Here is a 14,961-nt window from a genome sequence, read left to right as displayed (position 1 = left end):
TGACACCTCCAGGTGTTCACTATGATGGATACTGTTTAGGAAAGAGAACGAAAAGCAGACTACTTTTTTTTTTAAGTCCAGGGAAACATCTACAGGGGTAAAGGAGAGGAAGAAGTGGGAGGGGAATGGGTGATAACTTGCCACTGGGTGAGTGTGTACAACAGAGAAGAGAAAGTGTTGGAGAAAGATCTTTCTTTTTTTCTTCCAGTTACTTTTTTTTGGATGATCTTTTAAAAAATTATTTTTTTAATTGAATTATAGTTGATTTACAATGTTTCTGGCATACAGCAAAGTGCTTCAGTAATATATATATTTTTTTCAGATTCTTTTCCATTATAGATTATTACAAGATGTTGAATATAGTTCCCTGTGCTATAAGTAGGTCCTTGTTATTTATTTTATACATAGTAGTGTGTATCTGTTAATCCCAACCTCCAAATTTATTCCCCTTTCCCCTTTGATAACCATAAGTTTGTTTTCTATGTCTTTTTTTGTGAGTCTATTTCTGTTTTGTAAAGAAGTTCATTTGTGTCATTTTCTTAAATTCCACATATAAGTGATATCATATGATGTTTGTCTTTCTTTGTATGACATACTTCACTTAGTATGATAATGTCCATCATTGTTGCTGCAAATGGCAACATTTTTTTTTTTTATGGCTGAGTAATCTTCTGACTACTCATAAGCACAGGCTTTGTTTGGAAAGTAAAATAAAATTTTTTGAAATGTAAAAGATGTAGTCAGATGAATCTGTGATATCACAAAGAGTTAAGATACCAATCCATGGTATTTACAGAGTAATTTGTTTATTGTGTAGCCAGTATTTGACAGATGCCAGTACTTTTTGACCAAGAAGGATTTTGTTTGATTTTTTATTTTATTTTATTTATTTACTTATTTTTTGTTAAGGTATATCTGCAGGATAAAAGAAGAAACTAACATTTTACTGAAAGTCTAACATATGCCGGGCCCTTTGCTATAGTGTATCTAACTCATATGATTGTGTTCATTCCTTTTTATGGATTGTAAATGATTACAATCCCTATTTTACAAATGAGGGTATTAGGTTCAGAGGGGAGGGGAGGCTCCTCTGATCCCCATAACAATTCTCTGATACAAGGTGCCTTTAAACAAATTGCCAGCAACAATCAGCTTCATTGAAGTAAAAGTATTTCCCTAGACAGCAAAGGTAAAAAGGAAAGGAGTAAGAGAGGAAGGAAGGAGACAATAGAGGAAGGTAGATGCAGGAGGAAGACCTGGGAAACAAATGGACAGAAGAGTAAGAAATGCAGCAGATCATAGAATGAAAACAAGTTCAAATGCTTCAAAGCATCTTCATTGCTTTTGAAAAGTATGGGTTGATTTAGAGCCTGGTGCCTGGGAAGAGAAAAATGGGAATGGCTCAGGGGGTTTTTGTGTACAGGAAAATGATATACTAATGCTCCTATAAATTAAATGGAGCAGGGCAAAACTTTTCTAAATGCTATTTGGAAAACCTCCTTTTTTAATCCTGTACAAAAAATATTCAGTGCATATGAAGACATCATTTTTTATACTTTGGACGTATTTCTGGCTGATGGAGAAGATCCACAACTTACCTGTGGAATCGGGTATCATAAATTGGGAGGTGTGGGGAAACAGAGCTATGGTGTCATCGCTTGCTCCTAAGGAAGTGAAAGTATTTCCTGAAAAATATATCCCATATAAGTCTTTACTGGATCTCACACTAAGAATATGCCATGAAACGTTGTCTCCTAAGCACATATCCAGTCCAGGCAGATTTCCATACATGTTTCCATTTATGGTTGCAAGACATTTGTGACAAAGAAAAGTGTATTTAATTTATTGGTACTTGACGTCTCTTGAAACTCAACCAAGGACTAATCATTAAGCAGTTCATTCATGTAAGACCTCAATATTATCCAAGTCAGCCCCTTTCTTTTAGATTTGAGGAAACTAAGGCCAGAGAGACTTATTCAGTGTCATTAAGCTAATTAATGGAACTGTTAAGACCAGAGTCCAAATCTCCACATTCTAGACCCATCCTCTTCCCACCACACTTTACAGTCTTCAAAAACCAACCAACCAACCAACCAACCAACTAACTCAACAAACACCCCATGCATCCACTCCATTACTTTGGCAATAGAGAAATACATGACTTTTCTGTATTACATTTAGCAATAGCTAAAACAATGTATTGCACCAAAAAGGCATTGGTAAGTATTTGGTAAATTGAGTGTAATGTAATTACCCTAGTAGGCAATATGTTTATTGCGAAATTATATTTAAAGAAAACATGAAACATGTTAGCCAATCACTGAGGGGAAAGTGTAAGCCTCTCTTTAAAAATCTTAGGCCCAGAGAAATTAAACAACTGCTTAATACATTTATCTTATAAATTAAGTGTTGCCTTATAGTACATCTTGTTAAGAGTCTTGGAAGTCTGGATCCTCTGGATCCACATTTTCAGGCTCTGTGGTAAATATCCTGCTATTTTAATCTAAGAGATAACTTTGATTTTCATCAAATATTGTGGCAAGCAGGTAAAATTCTTTGTCTATTCCTTTCTCTGGATGAGAAGAGAAAAGTAAATAGATGTGAAATATACATGGTCCGTATTCAAAATCTAGTCAAATGGTTGATCCTTATACAGGATCTCCCATACAAGGGGATCTGTAGACTCCTGGAAAAACTGATCAATTGACTTCCCCATTTACGGACATTTTGTATAAAGGCATGAATCCCAGTGAATGGATTTATCACAGAACTAAGAAGTTGGGAGAAACCTCTATGACTGTTTTCATGTAAAACTCTTAATCTAGGGTCCTCCTGTAACTTAACTCCATAAAACTAAACTGTATAATCACGGATATTTATAGAGGCTTCTCATAGGAGTCTTTGTAAGAAGTAAGTTAAATAAAATGTTTTCAATTCTAGAAAGTCTGTATTTTTAGGGTTTATGAAGAAATATATGTATATATTTATATTTTGGGTAAAATATAAAAACTGTACGTACTGGAAGAATTATGAGATTTTATGACTTTCATTATATAGATGAATATAAATATATAGCCATATTTTAAAATAAAATATACATTCAATTATATATATTTATATTGGGGGATTTATAAGGCTTTATGACATATGAATTACAAATGCAGAAAAGACCTTGGATTTCAGTTCACTTGAGAGTGAAGAACAAGGGAAATTCACTCATTAAGCATTTATTGAGCACCTACTACATGCCAGAGAGGGGCTGAGGTTGCCATAAAAAAAATTAATAAAACCCTGTTTATGGTTTCTAGGCACTTATAGACTAGTGGGAGAAACAGGCTAGTAAAAATAATTGCATGGATAAGTGCTCTAACAGAAACATACACAAGGAACTACAGTAACCTGCAGGAACTTGAACTAACTTCAGTTAGGGAATATTGTTTGACGAAAAGGAAGGGACCCCCCAGTCCGACTTTTTATTAAAAAGTCTCCCCTTTTAGCAGGTAAAACAGTGAGGAAAGTCCATTCCAGACAGAGAGAAGAAGGGCAAAATCAAAGAGATGTGAATTAGCCGTCCTTACTCAGGGACTAACAAGCTAATTCTGCAGTAAGACCAGAATGGCGTGTGCAGGGTGGCGGGGAGGGGAGCATGAATCTGGAGGACGCAGCAGGGTCTGATGTGTTGCCTTCTGAGCCAACAAATTGTAGGGTGATTTTTAGGGTGGAGAGTGCTATAATCAGATTAGAAAGGGAGGAATGTGGAGCTATATTGAAGCAGGGTGAAAGTGGGGACAGGAGTTAGGAGTTTACAGGAATTCAGAAAGAGATGATGCTGCCTCAAATGAGGCAATGGTATTGGAGAGCTGGTGACTGAGAAAGAAGGAGCTGTTGATGGAAATCCTAGGCTTGGTGGAATAATAGGGACTTCCCTGGCGGTCCAGTGTTAAGACTCCATGCTTCCAATGCAGGGGGCCTGGGTTCGATCCCTGGTTGGGGAACTAAGATCCTGCATGCCGTGTGGTGTGGCCAAAAAAAAAAAAGACGCAGAATAGAGGAAAAGGGACCGACTTAGAGAAGGGTGGGTCAGGCAGTGGTTGTCCAGAAGGAGATGAAGAGTCAAAACAGTCAAGCGGAATTAGAGGTGTCCGTGGAACATGCCAGGCTGGGTGTTCATTGGGCATGAGAAGACACAGGTCTGGAGTTGAGGAAAGAGTAAAACTGGGAGACATCAGCACACAGAATTTGAAGGTGCCCATTGCCACATTGCCTTTCCCCTGCAGTTCTGTTTCAGGCAACCTTTCACCAAGGCATACCTGGACATAGATCCCATGACTTACCTGTTTGCCATCCTCTCGAAGACTTCCATTTCTGCACATGAGGAGAGGCCCTACAAGGCCACTGTTGATGTCTTTTTTAAAATTAACTGAGGAGTAGTATAACCAGGTCAGGCAGTTGGGGTCCGTGGAGGTGGGACCCACATCTGTTGGAACTTCCCATGTATAGACATAGGTTGTGCTAGGATTTACATATGAGGAGGGTGAAGGGGTTTCTGCCTTAATGACAGGGCCTAGAAACCAACAGAGTTAGCACTATCTTCAGTGTTCATAAACGTCATTGTCAGGTTGTATACTTGGGTAAGGTTCTTCTAGGAACAAATTAAAGGGATGATGCTGTGAACCAGAAATGCGTCCAGTTACAAGAGGTATAGATGATTCAGGGTCTTAAAATTCACATGGATATATTCATCTTATTGGATTTACAGGGACAAAAAAAATGCAGTTTAAAATCAGGTGAATAGGCATGTATTGTTTTCATAAGGCTGTAAGATGAGAGTTAAAATCTCTAAAACTGTAAACTGGTGAATATTCTTTTGATGGCACAGAATATGTATAAATGGTGTTTATAACCCCACAAGCTATGAAATAATTTTACCAAGGAGTCCGAGGTGATTTGCTTTTGCCTTCTGTGTTTGGAAGGAAGCATCTGTGTATTCAAAGTAAACTAGTTTTTTGTAAATTCCTCCAGTTCTGTTTGGGCCTTGTTCAAAATAGAGCCGGGATTCACTGTACAGAGAAAGTAGATACACAAAAAACGTTTAAATTTACAGTGATCATGTGAAAAGAAAGCAAGAACCTACATGCATCTGTTTTAAAGTACTTGTAATTTATTTATAAAAACAATGCATATTCATCATAGAAAATTTGGAAAATAAAGAAAAATATGACAAAGAAAATTAATATCTTCATAATCCCACCATCTCTATATAATCACTGTCAACATTTTCCATGGATATTTTTTCAGTCTTTTGTCTATACATGTGTATATAAGTGTCTGTCTGTATACTACCTACTAGTTTATCTACACATCTTCTTTTGGAATAAAATTTTAAAAACACTTGTCTGATTTTTTTTAAGGCAGGTAGTAACAAACATTGCTTTTTTTTTTTTTTTTATAAATTTATTTATTTATTTATTTATTTATGGCTGTGTTGGGTCTTCGTTTCTGTGCGAGGGCTTTCTCCAGTTGCGGCAAGCGGGGGCCACGCTTCATCGCGGTGCGCGGGCCTCTCACTATCGCGGCCTCTCTTGTTGCGGAGCACAGGCTCCAGACGCGCAGGCTCAGTAGTTGTGGCTCACAGGCCTAGTTGCTCCGCGGCATGTGGGATCTTCCCAGACCAGGGCTCGAACCCGTGTCCCCTGCATTGGCAGGCGGATTCTCAACCACTGCGCTACCAGGGAAGCCCACAAACATTGCTTTTAAAACAAGTGTGCTGAGATGCTATAGTATTGAGATGAGAGATGTCATTCTTGACGTTTTAATTCTATTATAATAACATAAAATAACAACAAAATTCTATTATAATAACATAAAATAACATAAAATAACTTTTCCCCTGAGGAAAAGTGTTCCCTAGTAAGAAGTGATGGCTTGCAATGCTGAGACATCATCAAATTTCATAGTCAGGAAAATCTTGCAAGCCAAAAGAATCATTAATTCATCTATTAATTCGTACTTATTTTAGTCAATATAAAATGAGAGTTGAATTTAATTTTTGCTCTAAGCCCAGATAGCCTTTTCACAATTAATACAAAATTTCCACTACATAGATTGAATTTATTGATGAGCTTAAAATGTAAGAAGAGAAAATATTCACCTGATATAACATTCTTAGTTTTCTTAAATTTTCTGTGAGTATATTAGAAAAAAGAATACTATGGGAAACATTATTTTTTGGTGGTTATAGAACTTGATATTTTCTGACATAAAACTTTCATTCAATAGACCAAAAGAATTGAAACTCCTGTAATCTTCAAATTGGTAAATATATTTAGCAGTTGGGCCATCAGAAAAACTTTTTGTGTGCTTTTAAATGCCAGTGTCACAGTAATGTATTTTAGTCTTAGTTTTTGGTTATTAAAGAAGCAGTTGGTAATATATCCTTAGGTGTTATTGAGTAAAAAATATTTATATAAAATTATTTAAGGATGTCATAAGAAATTATTAATTATATCCTCAGATCTTAGCAGGAAAGTACCAATTACACATGAGGAATATTTTTGAATTTTTGTAAAATTGCTCTTACTATTTTACAAAAATTATTTTATAATTATGAGATATTTAACAACACAGTTGATAACACCATACACTGTGCTGTTAAATATCTCATAATTATAAAATAAATCCATTTTAAAATTTAGCTCTAAGAAAAAGATAAGAAGTATGTTTTACTTGGCAGTGGCTTCCAAGACTTTTAGAGAAAAATTTTGTGTAACAATGATCCTTAGGCTCAATATTTTCCAATAATTGTTATAATTATTTTCCTACCTTTATTTTATCAGTATCTTTTTATTATAAGATACCTAAATCTTTTTAGGAGTAGCTAGGTTATGAAAAAGTCCAGTTATCTTTATTTAGCTCTAAATATTTTAATTGCTGAATCATTACCTTCCAGCTGCTGTTAAATTATTTCCAGTGAAGAAATCTATACCAGATGGAGCATAGTTCCAAAAAATTTCTTCAGCAGCAATAAAAAAATGTAAAACTTGTCTCCCAATAGCATCTGTCGAAGGGTTTTGGCAACTCCTTACATTGAAGAAGGTCTGCATACCCTCTGAAAAACAGTAAACCCAAGTAAAGAAAGTTATGAAAATATTAAAACATTTTTCTTAGTCCATATGTATTTTCAAAACTGTAGCCAACAACATTGCAACTTCCCCTTCCTTTGAGAAATTTGAGGTATTTTATTTATGGAATCTGTGTAAAAACCTGAAATGTATGAAGCAAGTATAAAACTCAGGAGGCCAAGATGAATGTCAGAGGAACATATATTAGTGGAGAATAATAACCAGCATTGGAACAGCTCCTACATGAATATGGCACCTGCCTACCAAGAGGAATTTGAGAGTCTGTTTAGCCAAAAGTATTTTCCCTTATGGGTCTGAAATTGTTACCATTAATTACTAATGAGTTAGTTGGTTTATTAGATTAACTAGTTGGCAGGCAGGAAGAAAATCAAGGCAGGTACATTTCCATGAGGGCATCAGTCCTGTGTTTTGATTTTAGAGCGACATTGGTGGGAGAGTAAATTAATACAGACTTTTTGGAAGGCAATTAGGCAGCATTTGTTAAAATTAAAAACCCTTCCATTAAAAAATTTCACTTCTTCATAGTTAAGCAAGACACATATTTGCACATACATAAAAAGATAGAAATAAAAAGGGGTTAGCTATAACACTGTTAGTGAACCAAGAAGGTGAAAGCTATTTAAATATCTATCAGTAGGCAAATGGTTAAATAAATTAGGCTACATCTCAAATGTGGAAAACTATACAACTGTTTAAAAGAGTAAGTTAGAGGTATAGGGAATGTCATGGAAAAGATTTCAAGGCATATGGATGAGTGAAGAAAGCAAGCAGCAGAATAAAGAAAAACCTATTATATAAAAATAATAGAGGAGGTCTGGGCAAGATGGCGGAAGAGTAAGACGCGGAGATCACCTTCCTTCCCACAGATACAGTGGAAATACATCTACACGTGGAACTGCTCCTACAGAACACCCACTGAACGCTGGCAGAAGACGTCAGACCTCCCAAAAGGCAAGAAAATCCCCACGTACTTGGGTAGGGCAAAAGAAAAAAGAAATAACAGAGACAAAAGAATAGGGACGGGACCTGCACCTGTGGGAGGGAGCTGCGAAGGAGGAAAGGTTTCCACACACTAGGAAGCCCCTTCGTGGGCGGAGACTGAGGGTGGCGGAGGGGGGAAGCCTCGGAGTCACGGAGGAGAACGCAGCCACAGGGGTGCGGAGGGCAAAGCGGAGAGATTCCCGCACAGAGGATCGGCGCCGAGCAGCACTCACCAGCCCGAGAGGCTTGTCTGCTCAGCCGCCGGGGCGGGCGGGGGCTGGGAGCCGAGGCTCGGGCTTCGGTCGGATCGCAGGGAGAGGACTGGGGTTGGCGGCGTGAACACAGCCTGAAGGGGTTAGTGTACCACAGCTGGCTGGGAGGGAGTCCGGGAAAAAGTCTGCAGCTGCCGAAGAGGCAAGAGACTTTTTCTTGCCTCTTTGTTTCGCGGCGCGCAAGGAGAGGGGATTCAGAGCGCTGCTTAAACGAACTCCAGAGGCGGGTGCGAGCCGCGGATATTAGCGCGGACCCCAGAGACGGGCATGAGACGCCAAGGCTGCTGCTGCCGCCACCAAAAAGCCTGTGTGCGAGCACAGGTCACTCTCCACACCGCCCCTCCCGGGAGCCAGTGCAGCCCCGCCACGGCCAGGCTCCCGTGATCCGGGTACAACTTCCCCGGGAGAACGCACGGCGCGCCTCAGGCTGCTGCAACGTCACGCCGGCTTCTGCCGCCGCAGGCTCGCCCCGCCTCCTCTGTACCGCTCCCTCCCCCGGGCCTGACTGAGCCAGAGCCCCCGAATCAGCTGCTCCTTTAACCCCGTTCTGTCTGGGCGGGGAACAGACGCCCTCAGGCGACCTATATGCAGAGGCGGGTCCAAATCCAAAGCTGAACCCCGGGAGCTGTACGAACAAAGAAGAGAAAGGGAAATCTCTCCCAGCAGCCTCAGAAGCAGCGGATTAAAGCTCCACAAACAACTTGATGTGCCTGCATCTGTTGAATACCTGAATAGACAACGAATCATCCCAAATTTAGGAGGTGGACTTTGGGAGCAGGATATATTAATTTTTCCCCTTTTCCTTTTTTTGTGAGTGTATATGTGTATGCTTCTGGGTGAGATTTTGTCTGTATAGCTTTGCTCTCACCCTTAGTCCTAGGGTTAGGTCAGTCCGTTTTTTTTTTTTTTTTTTTTACTTAAAAAAATTTTTTTTCCCTAATAAATGTTTTCTTAATAATTTTTTCCTTATTTTCTATTAAAAAATTTTTTAAATACATTTTTCATATTTTTTATTTTAAAAAATTAAAAAAATTTTTTTCTTAATAAATTTTTTCTTAATTTTTTTCTTATTTTTTATTATAAAAAATTAATAAATCTATTTTTAAAAACTAAAAAATATTTTTTTCTTAATAAATTTATTCTTAATAATTTTTTTCTTATTTTTTATTATAATAGCTTTATTTTATTTTATCCTCTTTCTTTCTTTCTTTCTATTTTTTCTCCCTTTTATTCTGAGCCGTGTGGATGAAAGGCTCTTGGTGCTCCAGCCAGGCATCAGGGCTATGCCTCTGAGGTGGGAGAGCCAACTTCAGGACACTGGTCCACAAGAGACCTCCCAGCTCCACGTAATACCAAACAGCGAAAATCTCTCAGAGATCTCCATCTCAACATCAAGACCCAGCTTCACTCAACGACCAGCAAGCTACAGTGCTGGACACCCTATGCCAAACAACTAGCAAGACAGGAACACAGCCCCATCCATTAACAGAGAGGCTGCCTAAAATCATAATAAGGCCACAGACACCCCAAAACACACCACCAGACGTGGATGTGCCCACCAGAAAGACAAGATCCAACTTCATCCACCAGAACACAGGCACTAGTCCCCTCCACCAGGAAGCCTACACAACCCACTGAACCAACCTTAGTCACTGGGGACAGATACCAAAAACAACGGGAACTACGAACCTGCAGCCTGTGAAAAGGAGATCCCAAACACAGTAAGATAAGCAAAATGAGAAGACAAAAAAACACACAGCAGGTGAAGGAGCAGGGTCAAAACACACCAGACCTAACAAATGAAGAGGAAATAGGCAGTCTACCTGAAAAAGAATTCAGAATAATGATAGTAAAGATGATCCAAAATCTTGGAAATAGAATAGACAAAATGCAAGAAACATTTAACAAGGACGTAGAAGAACTAAAGAGGAACCAAGCAATGATGAAAAACACAATAAATGAAATTAAAAATACTCTAGATGGGATCAATAGCAGAATAACTGAGGCAGAAGAACGGATAAGTGACCTGGAAGATAAAATAGTGGAAATAACTACTGCAGACCAGAATAAAGAAAAAAGAATGAAAAGAACTGAGGACAGTCTCAGAGACCTCTGGGACAACATTAAACGCACCAACATTCGAATCATAGGGGTCCCAGAAGAAGAAGAGAAAAAGAAAGGGACTGAGAAAATATTTGAAGAGATTATAGTTGAAAACTTCCCTAATATGGGAAAGGAAATAGTTAATCAAGTCCTGGAAGCACAGAGAGTCCCATACAGGATAAATCCAAGGAGAAACACACCAAGACACATATTAATCAAACTATCAAAAATTAAATATAAAGAAAACATATTAAAAGCAGCAAGGGAAAAACAACAAATAACACACAAGGGCATCCCCATAAGGTTAACAGCTGATCTTTCAGCAGAAACTCTGCAAGCCAGAACGGAGTGACAGGATATACTTAAAGTGATGAAGGAGAAAAACCTACAACCAAGGTTACTCTACCCAGCAAGGATCTCATTTAGATTAGATGGAGAAATTAAAACCTTTACAGACAAGCAAAAGCTGAGAGAGTTCAGCACCACCAAACCAGCTTTACAACAAATGCTAAAGGAACTTCTCTAGGCAAGAAACACAAGAGAAGGAAAACACCTACAATAACAAACCCAAAACATTTAAGAAAATGGGAATAGGAAAATACATATCGATAATTACCTTAAATGTAAATGGATTAAATGCTCCCACCAAAAGACACAGACTGGCTGAATGGATACAAAAACAAGACCCATATATATACAAGCGACCCACTTCAGACCTAGAGACACATACAGACTGAAAGTGAGGGGATGGAAAAAGATATTCCATGCAAATGGAAATCAAAAGAAAGCTGGAGTAGCAATTCTCATATCAGACAAAATAGACTTTAAAATAAAGACTATTACAAGAGACAAAGAAGGACACTATATAATGATCAAGGGATCGATCCAAGAGGAAGGTATAACAATTGTAAATATTTATGCACCCAACATAGGAGCACCTCAATACATAAGGCAAATACTAACAGCCATAAAAGGGGAAATCGACAGCAACACAATCATAGTAGGGGACTTTAACACCCCACTTTCACCAATGGACAGATCATCCAAAATGAAAATAAATAAGGAAACACAAGCTTTAAATGATACATTAAACAAGATGGACTTAATTGATATTTATAGGACATTCCACCCAAAAACAACAGAATACACATTTTTCTCAAGTGCTCATGGAACATTCTCCAGGATAGATCATATCTTGGGTCACAAATCAAGCCTTGGTAAATTTTAAAGAATTGATATCATATCAAGTATCTTTTCTGACCACAATGCTATGAGACTAGATATCAATTACAGGAAAAGATCTGTAAAAAATACAATCACATGGAGGCTACACAATACACTACTTAATAACGAAGTGATCACTGAAGAAATCAAAGGGGAAATCAAAAAATACCTAGAAACAAATGACAATGGAGACACAACGACCCAAAACCTATGGGATGCAGCAAAAGCAGTTCTAAGAGGGAAGTTTATAGCAATACAAGCCTACATCAAGAAACAGGAAACATCTCAAATAAACAACCTAACCTTGCACCTAAAGCAATTAGAGAAAGAAGAACAAAAAAACCCCAAAGCTAGCAGAAGGAAAGAAATCATAAAGATCAGATCAGAAATAAATGAAAAAGAAATGAAGGAAACAATAGCAAAAATCAATGAAACTAAAAGCTGGTTCTTTGAGAAGATAAACAAAATTGATAAACCATTAGCCAGACTCATCAAGAGAAAAAGGGAGAAGACTCAAATCAATAGAATTAGTAATGAAAAAGGAGAAGTAACCACTGACACTGCAGAAATACAAACGATCATGAGAGATTACTACAAGCAACTCTATGCCAATAAAATGGACAACCTGGAAGAAATGGACAGATTCTTAGAAATGCACAACCTGCCAAGACTGAACCATGAAGAAATAGAAAATATGAACAGACCAATCACAAGCACTGAAATTGAAACTGTGATTAAAAATCTTCCAACACACAAAAGCCCAGGACCAGATGGCTTCACAGGCGAATTCTATCAAACATTTAGAGAAGAGCTAACATCTATCCTTCTCAAACTCTTCCGAAATATTGCAGAGGGAGGAACACTCCCTAACTCATTCTATGAGGCCACCATCACCCTGATACCAAAACCAGACAAAGATGTCACAAAGAAAGAAAACTACAGGCCAATATCACTGATGAACATAGATGCAAAAATCCTCAACAAAATACTAGCAAACAGAATCCAACAGCACATTAAAAGGATCATACACCATGATCAAGTGGGGTTTATCCCAGGAATGCAAGGATTCTTCAATATACGCAAATCAATCAACGTGATACACCATATTAACAAATTGAAGGAGAAAAACCATATGATCATCTCAATAGATGCAGAGAAAGCTTGCGACAAAATTCAACACCCATTTATGAGAAAAGCCCTGCAGAAAGTAGGCATAGAGGGAACTTTCCTCAACATAATAAAGGCCATATATGACAAACCCACAGCCAACATTGTCCTCAATGGTGAAAAACTGAAACCATTTCCACTAAGATCAGGAAGAAGACAAGGTTGCCCACTCTCACCACTATTATTCAACATAGTTTTGGAAGTGTTAGCCACAGCAATCAGAGAAGAAAAAGAAATAAAAGGAATCCAAATCGGAAAAGAAGAAGTAAAGCTGTCACTGTTTGCAGATGACATGATACTATACATAGAGAATCCTAAAGATGCTACCAGAAAACTACTAGAGCTAATCAATGAATTTGGTAAAGTAGCAGGATACAAAATTAATGCACAGAAATCTCTTGCATTCCTATATACTAATGATGAAAAATCTGAAAGTGAAATTAAGAAAACACTCCCGTTTACCATTGCAACAAAAAGAATAAAATATCTAGGAATAAACCTACCTAAGGAGACAAAAGACCTGTATGCAGAAAATTATAGGACACTGATGAAAGAAATTAAAGATGATGCAAATAGATGGAGAGATATACCATGTTCTTGGATTGGAAGAATCAACATTGTGAAAATGACTCTGCTACCCAAAGCAATCTACAGATTCAATGCAATCCCTATCAAACTACCACTGGCATTTTTCACAGAACTAGAACAAAAAATTTCACAATTTGTATGGAAACACAAAAGACCCCGAATAGCCAAAGCAATCTTGAGAACAAAAAATGGAGCTGGAGGAATCAGGCTCCCTGACTTCAGACTATATTACAAAGCTACAGTAATCTAGAGAGTTTGGTACTGACACCAAAACAGAAATATAGATCAATGGAACAGGATAGAAAGCCCAGAGATAAACCCACGCACATATGGTCACCTTATCTTTGATAAAGGAGGCAAGCATATACAGTGGAGAAAAGACAGCCTCTTCAATAAGTGGTGCTGGGAAAATTGCACAGGTACATGTAAAAGTATGAAATTGGAACACTTCCTGACACCATACACAAAAATAAACTCAAAATGGATTAAAGACCTAAGTGTAAGGCCAGACACTATCAAACTCTTAGAGGAAAACATAGGCAGAACACTCTATGACATAAATCACAGCAAGATCCTTTTTGACCCAGCTCCTAGAGAAATGGAAATAAAAACACAAATAAACAAATGGGACCTAATGAAACTTAAAAGCTTTTGCACAGCAAAGGAAACCATAAACAAGACCAAAAGACAGCCCTCAGAATGGGAGAAAATATTTGCAAATGAAGCAACTGACAAAGGATTAATCTCCAAGATTTACAAGCAGCTCATGCAGCTCACTAACAAAAAAACAAACAACCCAATCCAAAAATGGGCAGAAGACCTAAATAGACATTTCTCCAAAGAAGATATACAGATTGCCAACAGACACATGAAAGAATGCTCAACATCATTAATCATTAGAGAAATGCAAATCAAAACTACAATGAGGTATCATCTCACACCGGTCAGAATGGCCATCATCAAAAAATCTAGAAACAATAAATGCTGGAGAGGGTGTGGAGAAAAGGGAACACTCTTGCACTGTTGGTGGGAATGTAAATTGATACAGCCACTATGGAGAACAGTATGGAGGTTCCTTAAAAAACTAAAAATAGAACTACCATACGACCCAGCAATCCCACTACTGGGCATATACCCTGAGAAAACCATAATTCAGAAAGAGTCATGTACCAAAATATTCATTGCAGCTCTGTTTACAATAGCCAGGACATGGAAGCAACCTAGGTGTCCATCATCGGATGAATGGATAAAGAAGATGTGGCACATATATACAATGGAATATTACTCAGCCATAAAAAGAAATGAAATGGAAGTATTTGTAATGAGGTGGATGGAGTTAGAGTCTGTCATACAGAGTGAAGTAAGTCAGAAAGAGAGAAAGAAATACAGTACGCTAACACGTATATATGGAATCTAAGGAAAAAAAAAAAAAAAAAAAGGTCATGAAGAACCTAGTGGCAAGACGGGGATAAAGACACAGACCT

At 37.8% G+C, this 14,961-nt stretch overlaps 1 protein-coding gene across 1 annotated transcript in view; it reads right to left on the bottom strand.

The window, feature by feature from the left end:
• Window positions 1–14,961, bottom strand: part of LOC133093038 (ceruloplasmin-like) — a 39,179-nt gene that overhangs the window by 17,640 nt on the left and 6,578 nt on the right. The window contains 6 exon segments of the mRNA XM_061192766.1: window positions 1,599–1,819; window positions 2,434–2,570; window positions 4,335–4,564; window positions 4,758–4,816; window positions 4,914–5,060; window positions 6,943–7,108. Coding sequence (XP_061048749.1) covers window positions 1,599–1,819; window positions 2,434–2,570; window positions 4,335–4,564; window positions 4,758–4,816; window positions 4,914–5,060; window positions 6,943–7,108 — 960 coding nt within the window.

Source organism: Eubalaena glacialis, chromosome 6, assembly GCF_028564815.1.
Source record: "Eubalaena glacialis isolate mEubGla1 chromosome 6, mEubGla1.1.hap2.+ XY, whole genome shotgun sequence".
In the NCBI taxonomy this organism is placed as follows: domain Eukaryota; kingdom Metazoa; phylum Chordata; class Mammalia; order Artiodactyla; family Balaenidae; genus Eubalaena; species Eubalaena glacialis.
The sequence above is the reverse complement of the archived record's forward strand: the minus strand, read 5'-3'. Positions and strand labels throughout refer to the sequence as shown.